The 20,430-nt window shown below is 41.7% G+C and overlaps 2 protein-coding genes across 3 annotated transcripts in view; one reads left to right on the top strand and one right to left on the bottom strand.

The window, feature by feature from the left end:
- The window catches only part of sipa1l3 (signal-induced proliferation-associated 1 like 3), a 34,341-nt gene extending 31,918 nt beyond the window's left edge, over positions 1-2,423 (bottom strand). Inside the window, exon 1 of one of the 2 annotated variants that reach the window (XM_033977050.2) lies at positions 2,284-2,423. The gene's annotated coding sequence lies outside the window, so the exon portion shown is untranslated. The remainder of the gene's footprint in view (positions 1-2,283) is intronic. The other variant, XM_055226146.1, reaches the window with a different exon arrangement.
- Positions 2,424-3,507: 1,084 nt separating this feature from the next.
- Positions 3,508-19,711, top strand: map3k10 (mitogen-activated protein kinase kinase kinase 10). The gene is made up of 11 exons (XM_033976726.2): positions 3,508-6,110; positions 14,013-14,193; positions 14,282-14,430; positions 14,939-15,114; positions 15,477-15,723; positions 16,277-16,399; positions 16,481-16,619; positions 16,756-16,868; positions 16,935-17,206; positions 17,303-17,822; positions 17,919-19,711. The coding sequence occupies exons 1-11, from the start codon at positions 5,216-5,218 to the stop codon at positions 18,317-18,319; spliced, it is 3,216 nt and encodes a 1,071-aa protein (XP_033832617.1). The 5' UTR covers positions 3,508-5,215; the 3' UTR covers positions 18,320-19,711.
- Positions 19,712-20,430: the final 719 nt, after the last annotated feature.

The following is a 20,430-nucleotide window of genomic DNA, read 5'->3' as shown; positions in this document are numbered from 1 at the left end:
AGCGCTGACCAGGCCAAACTGTGGCAAGAAAGGGCTCCTCCACATCTGTGTTTATCCTCTGCTCAAAGCAGCAGGCTATATTTACCCCGGTCAAACAGCAGCACACAGGTCCAGAGCAAAAGGATGTGGCTTCAGGACAGGGCCCCTGCCGAGGCTATAGGAACTGCCCTGTAATATATTTAGCCTCAGAAGTCCATCTTCGATCACATCAATAAACACACAGCTGTTTGCTTAAACAAGCGCATTTCAATCATGTAATGCCTGCAGCGCCAGTCTCTGATTCATTTTTGTTCGCAGATTGGTAAACAACACCTTGAGGGAATCTGACCTCTGGGGGAGGATGAGGAGGCGGCCTTCATAGATCAACTGCCTACTGAGTGGATGTGTTATAGCCACACAAGGGTGGTAAAGCATGGGCTCATTTCAGAAGCCTGCTGCTGCGCTCTATCCCTGTAAATCTCAGACCTCCTCACACTGAGAAGCAGACTTATGAGTAGAATCCTCAAAGGATGTAAATATATCACGAAGACCAGACTCAGGGAGTGCAACATCACTGTGTGTCATCTATAATGATACCACTGTGCATCCACTCTCACCTCAGCAACTATTCTGCCATTCATTTGTTAGTATCAATTTTCACCATTAGCGATAATTCAAATAGACTTAATTTCCACAAGGGCATTGTCTGACAGAAAAATGTGTAATGTGGGCCATAAGCCAGCCACTGTTGCTAGAGTTTACTACAGAGCAAGTTCAAGGCCACATTCGAGCTTACTTTGTGCACTCGTAATGAAACTGCTGACTGTCAAGAATCCAACAGTTGATGAGTCACAAAAAATAGTAAATTGATTTGATGAAATGTTACCACCAACATAAACCACTCAGTGGGCAGGATTGACATGCAGTGGTAGTAAAAAAAAAAAAAGAGAGATAGAAAATCATCACAGACTTGTAGTAACGTGTTACTGCACACACTGTACACATGCAAGTCAGATTCAAGTCAGAGCCATCATATTAATATTTTTCCACTGAAAATGAAAACAATAATTGTAATATTAATATTATTTAAATGTCATAACAAATGGGAAGTATGGCAGAGCATACTTATAAATTATATTTGTGTGTTAAATAAAATTAGAGTCTGACACTGTCTGTGCATTATAATGTATTCGTGAAATGGGTCTCTAAATGACATTTCCATTCTAACAAGAAAACAAGAGCTATTGCTGGGAATCTCGACTTGTCCAGAGGTCAACAGAAATGCCTACTATGGTTATACAGATCTCCACAAACAAAGCTAAGTCACCTAACAGCTTTCTCTCATGGGTGGTTTTCATCGAAAATAATTATTCCATGGATTCCGCTTGGTGTCCATCCAGAGTAAATGATGCCATGAAAACGTGCAGAGGTGCAGAGCTCTGCAGAGCTGGGCTGCTCGTGCACATCCGTCATCCTGATAGCCGCGTGTCATTTCCTGATGTCTGGGGAATACAACAGAAACCCGGGGGTCTCCACCAAAAGAAGCGACAGGTACAGCCATAATCAGCCCTCAGTCAGCATTAGCACGCCGACTGCTGTAGGGAGCTTTATAAAACACACATGCAGCATTTGGGGACCTCTGTAACCACAGCTATCTGTATATAACACAACATGTTGCATACCAGACATTTATTAAGAGCACCTATCGAGCCATGGACCCGAAACAAAAGCAAATATTGGTGTAGGCTACTCGAGACAAATCATTTACCAAGACAACTTCCGGTTGCAACACAACTACTCGAAATTCAAAGCTCGTACAGGCTAAATAGCTAGCTGTTTAACCCCCAAACAAAGCATCTATTGTCTGGAACTTGTAGTTTTACGGGTTACTCTTGGACCCCACAATTGTGATTAACTTATGTACAGAATACTACAAATCAAAAGCCTGCCGAGCACAAAGAGAAGCGGATTGCAACCACGATGTTGGGGAGATTTTGTATTATTTTGTAGACTGCTTTATTATTTTGATCAAAGAGCAGTAGCTTTCATACAAATGGGTGTTATAGAAAGCTAATAGCCAAGTAACCACGAAGAGGAGCAGGCCCTGGATCCGATCGGAAGGAAAACTCACAGAGTGGAATGGTAGTGGTGAAGCTACTCAATCCCTAGACTGAAGTTCCTCAGGTTGGGTGTTTGTGTTGGAGGCGAGGGTTTACTTCAGTCACTAGCTACTTTCAGACGCTTTTGAAAAACCTGCGCTGTACGAGTGATACAGGAGGAGAGATGAAAAAGAAAACACCCTACCTTACGACGCAACGTTGTTTTAACTCCACTCGTAATCCATTAAAATAAAGCAGATGACATTGTGGAAACAGTCGTTGGCCGTCGGTCCACCGCCTGTTCAACGAGCACTGAAACCACGGCTGCGCCCGCGCCTTCTGCGCATGCGCCAGGTCATTAGCGACGCCAGCCCACTGTAGTAACGGAGTAACAGCTCCACGAGCTCAACGGTACACACACCGCACACACACCGCACACGCAGCTCAGACACCCCGCACACACACCGTATCCCACATATGTATCACGGAGGAAACAGCGGATGAATTTCTGTTACAAACTTGACTCTGAATTATTCCGCATTAACAGTGGATTAGCTGTGCAACGCGCACGTGTCTAGCATCAAATTAAACGGAACGTGCCTTAAGGGGTGTGTTTCAAATGAGCAAACAGCGTCATCTTCTGGTTGAAATTAGTATTACCATCCGTCATTTATATTTCCCAATATGAAGTTTACACTATTCCTAAGCAATTTTGTAGGCCTAGACCAGGCTGCTTTAGATTGGTCGTTTTCCATCTCAGAGAATTTTCAGTCAGCCTAATGTTGAATCAATGGAAAATTTAAGTTTTAAGATTGCATCAGCACAACTTTCAGCGTTTACTTTGTGTTTACTTATTTGTGCAGCTCTCTGAGAAAACTTTGGTATCATTAGACTATGCAAACAATACATCAAAATGCCAAGAGGGACTTCGAGAGTTCGTTGTTTATTATCCTGCGATACGGCATCTGATGTAGACCGATTTCTTAATTAATAGACAGCAGGTGTCACTGTGGTGAAAGTAATGGGGAATTGATTTAGGTTATAATCCAATTTACTAGGTTATATTGTGTTATCCTCGTAAAATGTGTTGGAGATTTGAAATAACCAGGCTCTGTTTGTAGAGGACTCAAATACCCTAGCCCTGAACATCGGCCTAAATGTGTACTTTTTAATGTTGAGTCATAAAATATGGCCTCATTGATTTTCACGTTTTAAGGTACAGTCCTATTTAGGCGACGGCGTGAACTGTCCTTTAAGACTAGGTTATGTGCGCCGCTGAAAACATGATGATGTAGGTCAGTGACCATTAATTTAGAAACAACATAACCCACAATGCACTAGGGCTCTCTGCCTCCCGCACAGTCAGTGTCGCATGTGCAGATCTGCATGTGATGTGGATGGGTGGGGGGAGCTCATTTTTCCTCATCCACGTAGTTTGTAGGTCAGTGACAAGCCAGGCACTTGTCCCCGCGTCTGTGAACGACGCCCCGGTGCGTTTGGATGTGTTGGACGCAAAGTCAACAGACTGACAGCTCGATGCCTCAAATGTCAGGTATTGGGGACATACATTTGACAATCAATGGACGTGTTATGCTTTAAAGTACCAAGTCAAAGAAGAAACAAGGCTTACTCTTCGCTCCAGTGGGTTATCGACTGGTGTCTCTTATTGGATGCAAACCTCACGCCCATGCGACGGTGATAGTTGGATTGTTGCAGCCCTCCGTCTCCAGGTCGGGTTACACTGAGCGTTGTGTTTACGGATACAGCTGATCGTCAAGATGCGCTGAATTGCTGGCTGTGTGTTTATTGCGGCAATCCACAATTAGACTATAGGCCTATGATTATGATATTACGCGTTTATACGTCACTTGGTCTATGTAAGGACGGAAGGTTTTAAATCGATCCTAAAAAAAACACAAATGTAATCTTAGTCTACCCCACAAGGACTGCAGTAGTGGCTTTATGCCTTATCCTTCAATGACAGCCTCTCCAGCTCCTGCCTGTGGTCTGGGACACTACTTGCCTATACAGGCATAATAAGATAATGGTAAAGAGTGGACAACGCTTTCTCTTGTCACCGACGAACTATCTTTTTTCTCAACCAGGAGCAATTGCCGTCACAAATGTTACCCAGTGGAGGCGAGCGAACCAGGCCCAGACCCAGCGCCTGACGCGGGTTTGTTGTGCACAGAGTCGGCATGATGCGGAATATGGTGCCTCTTTGCAGCTTTGCGTCTACCTGCCACACTGCTGTCATCTCTCTGTAATTTCCCTGATGTCTTAAAATGGATGAGCGCTTTTACTGAGGGCGCTTCAGGGACGTGAACCAGCTCTCAAGTGGCCATGCATGTTGGATTTAGCCTTGGCCGGCTTGTCTGAATGTAGAGCGAAAATCCGGGATGTTTCTACACACTGAACAGCGACAGCAGCCCACGTTCATGGAGATGGCTGGCGGGGGAGGTGCACCAGCTCTGGGACTGATGAGGAATAATGAGGACCCCTGTCCCGAGGATTTTGTTCAGTTTATTCAAAGATTCCAGTGCTATAGGGAACACAAACTGTAGGCTATAGATATATAGGCTGTAGACAAATAAAAATCAACCTGGCTTTCCTAATGTAAGTCTATGTAACTGATAGTTTCAGGCTTGGCTATTTCATCCAGTTCAACCCTTGGTTCAGGCTTCTAGTCCACAAGCTACAGCATCAAAGGCAATTCATTATTTATTAGGAGCACAGTGTGTATATAATAGCAAGCCAAATTGCAATGTATTGTGTTCATTAGGCACCAGTGCACACCACGTATTTTTAAAGAACCTGCTGTTTCAATGTTTCAATCAGTGCGTCATTGGGATAGTGCCATGGATTTTAAGTGTCATTCTTTGACCTAATGCACATGTCCCTGGATGAACTTGCCTTTGAGAATACATGTTACTTAAACACTGCATAGTAACAGCACATCAGCTAGTGACAGGATTTGGCACTATTTCAACAGCCGGATGTACTGATGGGGGGGTCCCTCCTGTTTTTTTGATCCTCTGATCTCCACCCTCCCCTCGTGGTCCCCCATCTCAGTCAATGGGCCCTCTATGGATTTTGTGCCTGAGTTGACACAAGTGTCAAACAGCAGTTGAGCTGCTATGAATCCATATGGTGGAGTGAGAAGTACTGCCCCCCTGTCCTGCAGCAGCTGTGGGGGCTGCTGCTCCCCACCACCTCCAAGCCTCATCCCTCCCGGTCTCCCATCATCTAATACCTCTGCACCCTTCAACATGACCCCTTCACCACCCATGTTTCCTGCACCTGTTGTCCAAATAGAGAATGGCAGTACCTGGATCTCTTTGTCCCCGGATTCTGGTCACCACTGTGGGGCAGGCAATCCATATTGGACTGCAGTGTTTGACTATGAGGCCACAGCAGATGAGGAATTAACATTACGGCGTGGGGATCTACTGGAGGTTTTATCAAAAGACTCCAAAGTATCTGGGGATGAGGGCTGGTGGACAGGCAAGATTCAGGATAAGGTGGGTATTTTCCCCAGTAACTATGTGACAAGAGGTGATGCTGCCAGCTACCAGCTGACTGCAGGAGGCCTGGTGCCCAGCGGAGTGGGCGAGTGCCCCTTGGAGATAGACTTCTCTGAACTGCTGCTGGAGGAAGTGATTGGAGCTGGAGGATTTGGGAAAGTTTACAAAGGAATGTGGCGAGGAGTGGTGGTTGCTGTAAAGGCCGCCAGACAGGATCCTGATGAGGACATTAGTGCGACAGCTGAAAGTGTACGCCAGGAAGCCAGACTGTTTTGGATGCTGAGACATCCCAACATCATTGCACTTAAAGGTGTCTGCTTGAAGGAACCCAACCTGTGTTTAGTGATGGAATATGCTAGAGGAGGGGCTCTGAACCGGGCTCTTGCAGGAAAAAAAGTACCACCAAGAGTTTTGGTAAACTGGGCTGTCCAGATTGCCACTGGGATGGACTATCTGCACAATCAGGCATTTGTACCCATCATCCACAGAGACCTCAAGTCCAGCAACAGTAAGTGTCCCAATTCTACTATTCTATTACATAATGATGTGGAGAGTTTAAGGTGCTAAGACTGAGGTAAAACATATTATAAATTATTGAATTAGCCAGTTAGCCATAAATTAGCATACTCATTATTGTAGAGTAGCATTTTATAGATTCATTTTCATATAGTTCAGAGGCATGATATTTTGTTAGTCTGTGTCATCTTTCTGTTATTATTTTTTTCCCTGCTGCTCCTCCTGCTCCTCTTCTTCTGTTCTGCTCTGCAACTCACTGAGCTATTTTTGGTCCATTGTGCCACTTGCTGTTTAAAGATGCAGTTGCCAGCACTGTACGAGTTACAAAACACAAAATTATATAGTTTACAGGCCGTGGATGAATTGTGAAGAATGTTGGCCTAAGCTATTAGAGATCAGAAAGAGTAAAGGTTTGGTGCCTGCCTATTCAACTTATTGTCTGTTTAAGCTCTAGTAGATTTTATATGTTCTGAACATCTGAGTCAAGGCAACAGAACCATAGCACTAGGGCGGTGGAATTAATACAATTTTAATCCTATTGAGACCCAACCGCTTCAAATCATCACAGATCATCTTGGGGGTTTGAAATGGAGAGGTTTACCGCCACTTCTCTGTCAGTAAAGGAGAGTTTGGATTTTGGAGGAAGAAATTTCACTTATTAATGTTAAATGGCATTCATTTAAAATGTCTCTTGTCTATGTTGAAATAAGAATTCTTAATTTCTTTGCCATAGCCCTAGCATTGTCTGGGTATGAGCTTTGCTTCTGTGCCAGTGAGTCATAGAGCTGCTAGCCTCTATCAGCTGCTGAAAATGTCAGTCCACCAAATTAGAGCATTGTGCATGATAATAGCAACAAGTAAAGGCAGGAATGCATTTTATGTCGACTGAGACTGAAAAGTGTATGATAAAACCATGACTCAAGTCCACAGTGAGAGTACATTAGTGTGGCAGTAGTCATAATAGGAACAGCCAGTGGAGGCACACGAACTGAGAGAGATTTGGACCATCAAGGTGTTGGTATAAGAGGCTATAAACAAGAGACGGAGGGTGCGGGGGATAAACACCTTCGGTTAGGGTTACACTTCAACTCATTGTCCAGGTGCAAGAGTTTCAGGTGACTTCTCTAAACCACAGACCACTCAGCATCAGAGCTACAGAGCTGCACTGGCCCCAAGCTTCTACACTGTCACATTTCCTCTGTCAGTAAAGTCTTGTACTCCCACATTCTCTCACAGCGTTCAGAAGAAATTATCAAGTGCAAAACATACAAGCCCCATTTCTATTTTGTGCAAGACTTTCTAAATTTAGACTAACAATCTTTCATCTGTGTGAGTTTTTGAGTGTTGCTGTTGACAGGCTTAGCTGTAAGTGTGACTGTGTAACTTTGATAATCTCATTACACTTCTTAGGAATGTTTATGGGCTGACAGGTCTCTACCTCCTCAGTCATGTCATAGCTGCTCTGTACCGCAGTCAAAAAATAATTCTGAATGTAAAATAGGACACTTTTTTTTTCTTTTAATGTCACATTACCTTAGTAAGTTATGCTATACTAGAGGTCGTATTAGACAATGGTAATGAAAGTGAGAAGATTGTCTTGGTGTCAATAATTGTGAATAATTATAAAATTGTGATGTTTATTCTCACAATAATTATAACACTCAAAATGAATGTCCCAAATATTGAATGAACATATTTAACAAAAAATATAGTTCATCATAGCCATTTTGATTATTTGAAAATACAACTTGAAAATATATGATTTGATCACTTTAAGTTTATCTAAGTGATATATTTGTTGTTCGTGCTCATTTATAGATGAGTCATTGTTAATTACTAAAGTACCTGTGTTATTTGCCAAAGAGAGTCACTGATACTGTTGTGCAGAGCTCTATAGAGTATTAAGGCTGCTAAATGTAAGGCAATACATCTGAACCTATCACCTGTTGCTAACAACACAGATGCTGCCCAGCCACCAGGAGTTTTACAGTAAATATTCTATGGAGGTCCTTTTGTATTACGGAAAACAACATTACATCGATCACATAAGCACTGAACTGCTGTTATCTACAGGTTAAAGTGCAGTAGTTTAAATTGGAAGTTATGTCTACATAGTCAACAAACACCAGAATTGATAGAGCCATACTCACCTTTCAAGTCTGTTCACACTGTATTCCTATTTTAAAAATCACCAAGGAAAAGTATTGCATATTTGATTTTCTTTACAATCCTTTTTAGTCGCAGATTGGCCAGGTCAGTCCAAATTCTTGTGTTACATCATAAAATATATGATGTGTTGTCAGTACACACTTGACATTGTCAATACCATGAAAATACTATAGCCATGTTATTATCACAATATTACATACACGATACAGTTTGTCTGAACCCAGTTTACATTTGATAACTACTGGCATCATGTGATGTGTTGTACTATTGTTGTACTAATAGTATACAATTTCCATAACATTACATTTGTCATGATAATTAGCACTATTTTTTCAGCAGTATTTGGTGAGCCAGGCCAACTACAAGGGCAGTTCTTCAGCCACTTATGTTCACTTATGTTTAACCATGATAATAGAGCAAAGATTCACCCTGCCTGGTGCACTGATTGAATTATTTAAAAATAATGACTTTTCATCTTTTTGAGTCAGAGAGTAGTTTCCCACTGCAGCATGATCATGACTTGGTTGTATAGTTATTGACCATGTCTAGCAGCTCTGTGCATGTGCACTGCTTGTGGTTGTAGGCTGTCCAGTAGGGAGGGCAACAATGACCCCATTCTCACAGAGCAGCGTAGCCCGGGCGCAGGCAGCTCTCACAATGGCAGGAGTCACTGCAGGGGAGTGGGTGCACGTGCAAAAGACAGACACTACAGACCTCACAGGGGCAAATAGAGGAGCTATACCGTGTTATGTCAGTATTTCAACTGTAATACATCTTAACAGATAACTAGGTGAATGAATGTATTTTAAGCTAACTGAACAATAATTTGTCTGTATTATCTGAATAAATACATCTAAATTGAACTGGGTCAAAATCTGTAAAAATGTAACCTGAAATTAGCACCATATTCAAGTTACAATGACACTTTAACAAACATGAATGATATTGCACCCAGATAGATGACAGTAGGGTGGGTAGAGGAGGAATGCTGTGGATGTGGAGGAAGCCCTCCAGCCTTCAGGGGAAAAGAAACACAGAGATGGATGGGGGAGGGAGGATTGTGTGTTGGTTTAGCACTGGTAGAAGACCAGTTTATGAAGAGGTCAAACTAATGTTTGTATAAAGCACTATTGGATTGACTATGAATAATTATGGTGAATTATTTAATTCTTATTGTTGATTATACATGCTGCATTATTCTTTTATTACTCAGTCATTCCATGTAAAGCTACTTCTGTAGTAGCAGCGGCTCTGCAGCAGACTGACAAAAATGTAACTGCCCATAGCATCACAGCCTCTCTCACCACAGTCACACTTATACACAGACATGAAGTGACCAAATACACAGTGTAGGGCCAGAGTAGGGCCAGCCTTATGACCACTAACCACTATATCACCTGATCTATGACCATCTTTTATATTTTGTTATTATTATTATTATCTTTTATGATTATAGACAATTTATTTAATCTGTAAAGATAATAGCACACAACATGCGTATGCTTGTTGTGTTCGCATTATATACTCTCTCTCATGTACATGCACTTTATTTAATAGCTGCATTATTGTGAAAGAGAGGCGGCCTGGTCCCACGAATCTGCCGGCTGCATTTGTTCACAGACAAAGTGAATGGCTGCAGGGTGAAACTGTGCCACTGCACGGCTCAGGATTAGAGCCACAATGGCCTGTAGTGGTACGAAGAGAGAGCCAAGCCTGGGTATCAGTGACAGAAGCAAAGTCAATGCTACTATATCTATTTTTTTATTTGTGGAACTCTGTAGTGCCCTACACTAGACTCTTTGTTGTTCAGGGGTAAATGCTTTTATCTCTCAAATCTCACAAAATGTTCTAAAAATGCCTAAATCATTTTGTGTTCTTTTAGTGACTCTTTAGTGTCTCTATTGAAACAAAACTGTGACTGGAAAATAATTTCAGGTATTTTGTCTTTCCTGCATGCAATAAAAACAAAATTATAGATTACATTTACAATTTTTGCTACCTTGAAAAAAACATAATTGCTTGACACTCTCACTTCAACAAAATCTAAAATATTGAGAGGGGCAAAACATGGTGGTGTACTGCGACACAAAGCCTTGTGGTATGCGCTGCTAGTACAATGGCAAAAAATCTCCCTGCAGTCATTTCTCTCTACCTCCATTTTTTCATCCAGTCATTATTGGCCTCTTCCTCACTGCCCCCCTCTCTCTACTCCTCCTTTTTACTGCAGCTGCCTCTTAAACCAGCTCTTCATTCCTCATCCCTGGCCTGGATTCTGCTCCCTTATTTTTTCTATGTGCCTTGTCATTTTTGCATCCCACCTCCTTCACCGCTCTCCTATGCAAGACTGCTACTTTCCTCTGCCACCTCATCTTCGTCATATTACACACACAATTGTGCAACTACTTCATGTTTTTATGTTTTTGTTCTGACCAGCTTGTCACTTTGTATAAATTTGAGTCAGCATAGTGACACTGAACACTGAGCACATATGTAACAAACAAGTCATACCCAAGATCTATATGTCTAAAGCACTATGAATACTCATAATTACAAATGTCTTATTCTAAAATCATTCAATTGGTGTTCTGGAAAATAATGACTTGCATAAGACTTTCTGACACTTTGACCATTCTGATTGAACTTTTGTCTAATCTTAGAGGGCATTTGCAAACATGATGTTATGATTTGGCATTAATTTTTTTCAATCATTTCATTTGAATGTGATCTGTGAATCTAAAGTGATGCCATAACATTGAGAACACTAGTCTTTCAAACAGGAGAAGCTCTTTACATTTTAACTCTGATTTGTAATCTGTCTCCGGTTACATAGATATATCGTTTAATTACATAATTTCCCTGCTCTGTGAATAAGAAAGTCGGGAGTAAAATTGTTTCATAAAACTGTCTATTTTTACAGAAATGGAATATTATACACTTGAATGAAAACTGAACTGTTAGATTAGTTTGTAGGCATGTTTAATGTTCTGAAAATGTTAAAATTGTATAGATATGTCCAGAGTATTCTGCGAGCATCGTGGCTGCTTCTGGGCCGTGCTGTGACCTCTGTCCTGTTGCCATAACGACGGTTAATGACACAGCACAGTAGATTGATCCTTGGGCAGAAAAACACTTGTGGCATGAGCAAACTGTGTGCCATTGTGTCCACATCAGCCCTGAATGCCTCCTTACTCTGAAATATGGGCATTAAATACTGAAGAGTCTTTTAATGGTACTTGGTATAGACTCTCCACTAAAGAAATAGACCATTTTTCACTTCAACCTATATTTTTTCTTTCATTCAAAAGTATTCTCACAATATTGAGTGATGAATGTATTTACCAGTAGTGACCCAACAGTTTATAGGGTTGTTGTATAACTCTTTTGTTTACATTTTATATTGTTTTTATTGTATTTCTATGGACATTTGGCATGTCTAACCAAGATAAATTTTTTACATTTGCTTCCAGCTCTCTAGTTTAGTTTTGAGCTCTTAATTATTGTCTTCTCTGGACGGCTAACTGATAAGAAACTGAGACAAAATCCAAATGTCTATGGTCAAATGCGTGTAACGTCAAACAGCTGATAGTAACTAATTTTCCACAAGCCACACCCTCTATGTCTCTTTAGTTTGTTTATTAAAGGAGTGTTCTCACTTGGTAACTTATTTGGACCAGGAGCAGGTGCATTCCTGTAGACTTTGAACTTTTTGTTCTGGTATGTCAAGTTTGTGGGCTAATGTGTCACCCGTGTTTGATGTTAACTTATCCTTATCAGTGTTTAAACTCTGTCTGGGGGTATTTCTGTGCACTCTGCACAGGGCAGGGTTCAAGGACAGAAACTACAAAAAGTTAGGCACACATTTTTATCATAGGAAAAAAGCTGGAGGAGTCAGTAATATCAAAGTGAGGTTTTCACAGCTGATCAAACATGGATTTGTTGTTGATTTAACTTGTTCATCTTTTGACATCTGATGCTACCTATATATGAGAAGAAATTAATATGAATGGATACTTTCTATGACAATGATATTGCTTGACACCCTCATGGTGTTCAGAGTCTGTTCTTCAGGTTTCTGCTGTGAGCTAAAAACAAACATGTTTATCTCTGCATAGGAAGAAAGGAGTAAATGCGGGCTGTAGTGGAGAAGAAGCTGCTTGAAAATGTTGGAGGAAACTGACTTAACATATTACAATAAGATGGCTGCCGAGATCACTACCAGAATACCAACATCAATACACTGTTCATTTCACTCTTTTAACCTTCTTTATACGCTTTATTTCTTTGTAGTCTATTCTGCTAACTATGCCTGAGTTCATATACAATAAGCACCATGTACTGTCACACGCACTAGACAAACGTGGAGAAAGAGGACACACCCAACTAAACATGCAAACATGCTGATTTAGCCCTGACCCTGACTGGCTCCAGCTCTTACTCCTCAGGGAGCAGACAGCTATCCTTCAACAAACAGCAGGTCTCTGAAGATGATGTGAGGATTGTAACGAGGAGTGTGACAGTGAATATTATAATATAGCATATGAAAGTAGTAAGTGTTTACCTTGATTTTAGTGTAATATTACATACCAGTACCTTAAGGCTCTAACACTGTTAACAAATCGAAATGCCCATATACCCCATGTGCCTATCTCAAGCCTAAAAAGAGAGCTGTGTGTGTATCAATAGGAGCCAGGACTGTATATATGTAGCCCTATGTAAAGTGGGGGTGACTGGTGATTGGTGAATGGTTGTGATCGGAGGAGCTGATGGTGCAGATTGGTAGCCTTGTTTCTGCCTGTCTATCCCAAGGCAGATGTGGCAACAGAAGTATAGTTTATCGCCACAGGGTGAAAAAAATAATGAAACTTTTGTAAAGTGCAGTCCAAGTGTAAGGCATTGGACTGCTAGCATTACTAGCATTATTAATATGATGGAGTTTATCAAATACATATTATGAGCTGCACACTAAGATTTCATTAAGCAATAGGTACAAATTAATACAAAAATCTATTTCAAATATTCTGTCATTTGATGTTTGCTTTGAGCTATTATGGAAACTGATGTGGAGTGAAAGACACACCTTTTGCTGAGTGCGGGTGTGTGTGTGTGTGTGTGTGTGTAGGTGTGTGTGTAGGGGTGTGTGGGGGTGTGTGGGGGTGTGCGGGGGTGTGCGTGCGTGTGCGTGCGTGCGTGTGCGTGCATGCGTGTGTGTGTAAACAAAGACAGTGCTGTGTAGAGCCCTGCCCTGAGCCTTTTGCATACGGCTGTAGATAAGTGACAGAGAGCTCCACCTGCTCCTGATGCCCTGTACTGTGTACACTCCAAACATTTCCATAGCCAGCACCAACGCAGAAACCAACAAGGAAGTGCCACATGCAGAGAGGGACAGCAAGACTGTATAAACCCATGATGTGAAGAGACAACTTTTGTCTAAACATCGGAAAATTATACATACATGATGTAATGCAATGATTTTGATGTAGAGTGCTGCACCAAAAAGCTGCTGGCAAATGCAGTGTCAAAGCAGAGTAAATTTGACTACAGTTGTTCTGTCAACAGATGCAGTGCATTCATATGACACAATTCATATGCATGTTTTTATCACATTACTTATTAAATACAAGAATTTGACAGTTTAATATGTATATACTTACATAATATAATTTATTATTGATATATTTATTATTATAAATTCTTAGTCTGTGTTTTTTTTCCTCCCTTTTCCCAGTACTGATCCTGGAGCCAGTGACATGGGACGACTTGAGCGGTAAAACCCTAAAGATCACAGATTTTGGCCTGGCACGAGAGTGGCATCAGACCACCAAAATGAGTGCTGCCGGGACTTATGCCTGGATGGCCCCAGAGGTCATCAAACACTCCTTGTTCTCCAAGAGCAGTGACGTGTGGAGGTAAGTACAACTATGCACAAAATGAGAGAACTCAGTACTCGTACCATTCTGTATTGACGTATGTGGTTATGCTTATGGTTTTCTACAGTTTTGGTGTGTTATTGTGGGAGCTGCTGACTGGAGAGGTCCCATACAGGGAGATTGATGCTCTGGCAGTGGCATATGGAGTTGCAATGAACAAACTTACTCTTCCCATTCCTTCTACTTGCCCTGAGCCTTTTGCTCAGCTGCTGACAGGTAAGAACTGAAAATATAAATGATTACACATTGTAAGCATATTTTATTGCATTTCCACCCAACAGCAGCTACCCATTCATTATTGTTCACAAATATAAAAGGGATAAAAAGGTTACAAAGAAACAAAAATCAACTGCACATATTTCATCATATGCATATTTTTGCATATGATGCAATATATATGATACTATATGTCTGGTATGAAACCAGAGTAAACTTTTCGTGTTTAGGATTACCAAAATTATTTCCATTTACTAAATGCCAGAATAATGAGAGAAAGATTTTTTTTTTTTTTTTTTACATTTTTTCATTACTGCTCATGACAGCTTGCCCCAGTCACATTGAATGGTGTGTCAAATGCAGAGAACAAATTTCCCTATCGGTACAATAAATAAAGGAATTGTGTGTAGCTCTCCTGGTAGATCTAACAAAGTTTCTGTTTAAGACATTCAGGCATAGAAGATGGTCCAAGATTATCACTTGTGCACTTATCGCTTATGTTGTCCAGAGTGCTGGAGTCCCACCCCCCACAGCAGACCCCCGTTTAGCAGCATCCTGCGGCGCCTGCTGGCCATTGAGCAATCGGCCATGTTTCAAATGCCCCTGGAGTCGTTTCACTCTCTGCAAGAGGACTGGAGACTGGAGATCCAGCAAATGTTTGATGAGCTCAGGGCCAAAGAAAAGGTGATTATTGTCAAACATTGGTATTGTGAAGCTTTCTCTGAAAACGCCACATAACCAAAACAAAATAGACTTATTAGTTGTATTTTTGCTGTTCTTAACATTGACTTAAGTAAGAAAATGTGATAGTGTAGAAATGTATTGTTTGAACTATTACTTGCAGGATGTAGCTTGTGTTTTTTTCTCATTCTGTTACGAGAAATTCATGATAGACAGAGGTGGTAGCACTTATTAACACCTTGTCTGTGCCTGTTAGAGGTGTCTTTTTCACTTTACGTTACCTTAACATTGAGAGGCTCATCAGACGAGGTGTAAAGAGAGGTGGTGCTGTGCTAACTGTCTGTCTGATTCTGTTTCCACTCTAGGAGCTGCGGTCCTGGGAGGAGGCCCTGGCCCGTGCTGCAGAGGAGCAGAGGGAGCAGGAGGAGCAGCTCAAGAGGAGAGAGCAGGAGTTGGCTGAGAGAGAAATCGACATTGTAGAGCGTGAACTCAACATAATCATTCATCAAATGTATCAGGAGAAGCCCAGTGTCAAGAAAAGAAAAGGCAATTTCAAAAAGAGTAGGCTGATAAAACTGGGCCGAGACAGCAACTGCATCAGTCTGCCCTCTGGTGGGTGATCAATCAAACTGCATGTATCAGTTCTTTTTAAATATCTTGCATAAAATACCTCACAATAATTTAAACCTACATTACCATGAAGCCAATAACATAATGATACCAATCATGTAATTTGAGCATGTAATGTTTCATTAAAATTCTAAATGAAAACATATCTGCAAGAAATTCACAATGAATTCTTTCCATAAATAAACATTTTTAAGATCCTCCCAAAACCTCCAGGAAGTGCAGTTAATAACAGTTTGCTATTTTATTCTTAAAGTTTTAAATAAACAATAATAAAACAATAATAATGATGTACTTTTTTTTACATCACGTTACGTGATATGGTTCATTCATCTATTAATATCCTAATAGTGCTAAAAATGTATTGTATTTAAATATTGTCCACATTGGTTGCATGTATCTTTACAGAAATTATGACAATAATTTTTTCAAGAATTTTCAACTCTTTTCAAATGTATTTAACGTGAATAAAAAAGGTTATAATAATACATTAAAAGCCCTCTTATTGTGAAACAATGTTTAAATATGTCTGTTTCAGGTTTTGAGCACAAAATTACAGTGCAGGCCTCTCCGAGTGTGGACAAGAGGAAACCGCAGGGCAGCGAGAGCACCACACCACCAGCTAGTCCTGGAGTCATCCCTCGCCTCAGAGCTATTCGATGTGTGTGACCATTGCATTCAAACTACAAACTGCACTGTTGGAGACTGTACACGGTCTTAATTATTGTCTTTTACTTTATAGTAACCCCCAGTGATGGCAGTAAGACATGGGGCCGCACTGCTGTGTGTAAGAAAGAGGACATGTCCTCAAGCAAGAAGAAGCTACGCACTTGGGGCCCGAGCTCCACACAACCAAAGGAGAGGGTTGGAGGAGAAGAAAAGTATGTGGTCTTTTTTTCTTTATACTTTATGGTAGTTCAAATTAGATGCAGATGAACAAGACAACTGATATTTTGAGTTGTAAGGCAAATAGATTATAATAATGGAACTCTATATTCTTTGTCTTTCAATGTACAGACTGAAGTCTCTAGGAGAAGGTTCTAAGGTTTGGTCATCCAGTGCCCCAAATCTGGGAAAGTCACCCAAACATGCCCCTATGACGGCAGGGTTCTCCAGCCTCAATGAGATGGGTGAGTTCCACAGTGTTTGAAAAGAGAGAAGCAAAAGACACAGTTCTCATGTGTGTATTTTCACAGAGGAGGGCTCTGAACTGGAGGAGTCACCCTGCTCGCTCATGCCCTCAGACAGCAGCAGTAATGGGGCAGTGGATGACTCTGGGTCCATGTGGAGCTCACTGGGCTCTGGCTGTGTGCACGCTCCTGGGATGTCCATCGTGGGGGTATGCCAGGGGGACACACTGCGGCGCTGCAGCCAGAGGAAGAAGAGTGACATGTTGCTGCTTGGCTGTGCCTCTTTGCTGGCCTCTGTTGGCCTGGGACAAGACCTCTACCAGATGGGAAAACTACAGGTATCTGACACTTTTCTTTAATGGTCGCTGGTAAACGTACAAAAATTCTCTGTAAACATTTGTTCGTTACCTAATCTGATGGTCTGTGTCACTCAGGTGCTTCAAGATGAACAAGATGTCAGAGAGAAGAAGAAAGAGGGTCTGTTCCAACGGACAGGACGTTTCCGCCGCAGCACGTCTCCACCGAGTCGCAACCTGTCCTTGTCCCTATCCCGGCACCAGGACTCCAGTCTGCCCTGTCTGGACCCCTCACCTTCTGTCACCCTCCTTTCTCTGTCCTCTCTGTCGGACTGCAACTCCACCAAGTCCCTGCTCCCCTCTGACCCAGACGAATATCCAATGACCCCGGTGACAGGGAAAACACCAGCAGGCTCTGCTTCTGCTCTCAACCCACTTCTGGACCTGCGAGCGGAGAGCTTCAAGAAGGAGCCAAACCAGTCTCTCACTCCCACACATGTGTCGGCTGCCATGGCTATGAACCGAGGACACAGACGTACGCCATCAGACAGCGCCATCCGGCCTCGCGCCCAAACGCTGGGACACCGGCGGTCCCCATCAGATGGCAGCATGCCCATGCCTCCTCCGCCAGGAGCACAGATTTCCGGCACAAGCAGAGGCAAGATACAAACATTTCAATAGATGTTAACTGTTTTATACCATTTTTTTCTGCAATTCATGCTCAAAATCATTTGCAAAATGTTTTTTTTAACAGGTGGGGCATCATTAGACATTCCTCGACTCCCTGACCCTTTCCTTGTTCATCCAGCGCCCCAGAGACGTAAAGCTCCTGCTCCCCCTCCTCCTTTGCCTGTCTCAGATCCGGACCCTCTCATCAGTCCCTTGGAAAGACCTAAAACACTAGAGTTTGCCCCACGGCCAAGGCCCACACCAGCCCGGAAAGCAGACCCCTGGAAGTTGAGCTCCCTTTCGTGGACTTTGAGCTCATCTCCAGGCAGTGGCTGTGACAGCCCCTTGGGGTCTGGGGACAGTAGTGCGAGCACAGTCAAGCCCAACCTGATGGACATGGACATGGAGGGTCAGAGTCTGGACAATACTGTTCCTCTATGTGGACAGCTACAACCAGCAGCTCTTTGTGGACAACAGTACCTATAGTAGCACGCTTTAGGTTCAAGTGCACTACCTGCTACAACGTCTTACAGCCATGTTCTTACAGTCAGAATAAAATGCATACTGATGTCTGAGCCGAGTTATCCCACTCACCACTGTTGGTGAAAATGAACTGTATGTTAGACACTTACTGGAGTGCGTCCTTGGTGTATGAACAAGGTGTGAAACCTTAAACAAGACTTTCCTATTCATTACACATGACGTGGCTATCACTAGGGCCATAGACACCTTGTCAGCCTTTTAGTGCTCACCATTCTACCTTACTGACACTCCTCTCCCACCCTGAAAGCCATTGCTCTGCTCCACAAGGTTGCCACCAAATTGCACCTTCTCCAAGTCTTGTAGAAAATACTCTAAAAGCCATTGAAATGCTTAACAAGACTATTTGACTTTGCTGAAATGTACTTACTATCTGCTTGTATCTTTGCCTTTCTTTCCATTGCTTGCATCTTTCCATTCCTAGTGCGTCAAATGTAGAAATATTTTCATTCACAAGTTCATTCTAAACATTTTGTGTTATAAGCCCAACTACAAAACACTAACGGATTTGATTTTTAGGCAATATCATGCTATTTAACATGCAGATGTATGTAATTTCTCCAGATTGGTACCCCCTTGGTAGTGGACCCTATTTAAGTTATTTTTGATGTTCATGAGTAGAAGCAGTTTTACATGGGGATTTTCTAAAACAAAAATTATTTTATGAGGGATGGTGCTTTTCAGTGCATGTCATTTTTGTAAGAATGTTGGACAGATAAGTACACCCACTAATTCAACATTGATAAATTCCTCTGCAGTTAGTAGCATTTGAACCTATCCATTTCATTGGACAGAATTACTGTATTTCCATTAATTCCCCAAATCCGATGGACAATAACTATACCTGACAACTTTGACCTCACATTGATGTCCCTCAACTGCTGTATCCAACATCAGTGGCACTTTAGGAGCCGTGCTGTGCTCTGGTCATGTCTGACAAATCAGCTTTTGCGTCTGGAGACGTTTTTTGGACAGTGTATTCTGCAGAGTCCCTCTCGGTTGCAGATGGTATTTACTTGACTGTGCAAATATCTTTGCGTGTGTGTGAATGTGTATGAGGCTATAATTATTATTTCAGTGGGATCCCATTTTCAAGTGAGTCCAGACTCTCTCTCTTTGTGTGTTTATCAACACTGAGTATTTATTATTAAATTTATTGTTATTACTGAAACATAATATTATTGGGGATATGTGTATATATATTTGAACCAAGGAAGTGGACTACTTCTTAAAACGTCCATATATTGTCTCATATTTCTGATCTGTGTCATGTCTGGTGAAAAGAAAGTGTGAAATGTGATGAATGATCGGAGAGTTGAATAAAAACAAAGACATTTTTTTGTTGGTCAATGTTTCCTTCGACAGACAAAGAACACTGTAGTAGCAGCGAAAGTCCTCTAGATGGCAGTCCTTTGAGCGATGATGTCATTTTTTCCTCCCTCCTTGCATTCCTGTAGTGTAGTCTGACCATAGGCCTGACACTGCACTTCAAGAAAGACGCAGAATGAGGCAAATGTGGTGAGAAATGAGTGTATATGTATAAGTATGGAGCGTATGTTTGCCTGATTAGAGTGTATTAGGCTGGTTCATTTAGGAACACCAGCTCAAAGTGAAATAAAAGTGGGACAGTTGTTGAATGTGGCACATGGATCCAATGACTGCAACAGCAATAACGTTATATTTATCATTTACAGTTTTTACCAACACAGAGAGAAATTGGATTAGCAATAGTCTCAACATATTACAACCCTGAAAACCTCAAAAAGTCTTGATTTCCTTATAAGAAAATACATTGTAGTATCATGGAAAAAGAGATATAGGTGCTCACCCTAGGTTAATTACGCCTGACAGTAATCATCCTTGTTTCTTTATTCTAACATGAGTGTAGATTTAAACATATGGTGGTGATTTTGGTGACACAAACACGCTGTGCCCCTCACGTGTCTCTGTGGCCGCCAATCAAACACCTCCTAGACGCCAGCCTGTTCCCTAGCAACCTCTCCTCACTTCTGCAGCGATGCTATTAAAAGCCCTAACAAAGAAAAAGGATCAAAACA

This window comes from Periophthalmus magnuspinnatus, chromosome 13, assembly GCF_009829125.3.
Source record: "Periophthalmus magnuspinnatus isolate fPerMag1 chromosome 13, fPerMag1.2.pri, whole genome shotgun sequence".
NCBI lineage: Eukaryota > Metazoa > Chordata > Actinopteri > Gobiiformes > Gobiidae > Periophthalmus > Periophthalmus magnuspinnatus.
This window is presented reverse-complemented; position numbering and strand designations above follow the sequence as displayed.

Excerpts from the sequence above, each read along its gene's own strand:
- map3k10 (XM_033976726.2), top strand. The coding sequence starts at position 5,216 with ATGAATCCATATGGTGGAGTGAGAAGTACTGCCCCCCTGTCCTGCAGC. Across the intron at positions 15,115-15,476 it reads AGCTCAGGGCCAAAGAAAAG|GAGCTGCGGTCCTGGGAGGA; the intron begins GTGATTATTGTC and ends TTTCCACTCTAG. Across the intron at positions 17,207-17,302 it reads ACCAGATGGGAAAACTACAG|GTGCTTCAAGATGAACAAGA; the intron begins GTATCTGACACT and ends TGTGTCACTCAG.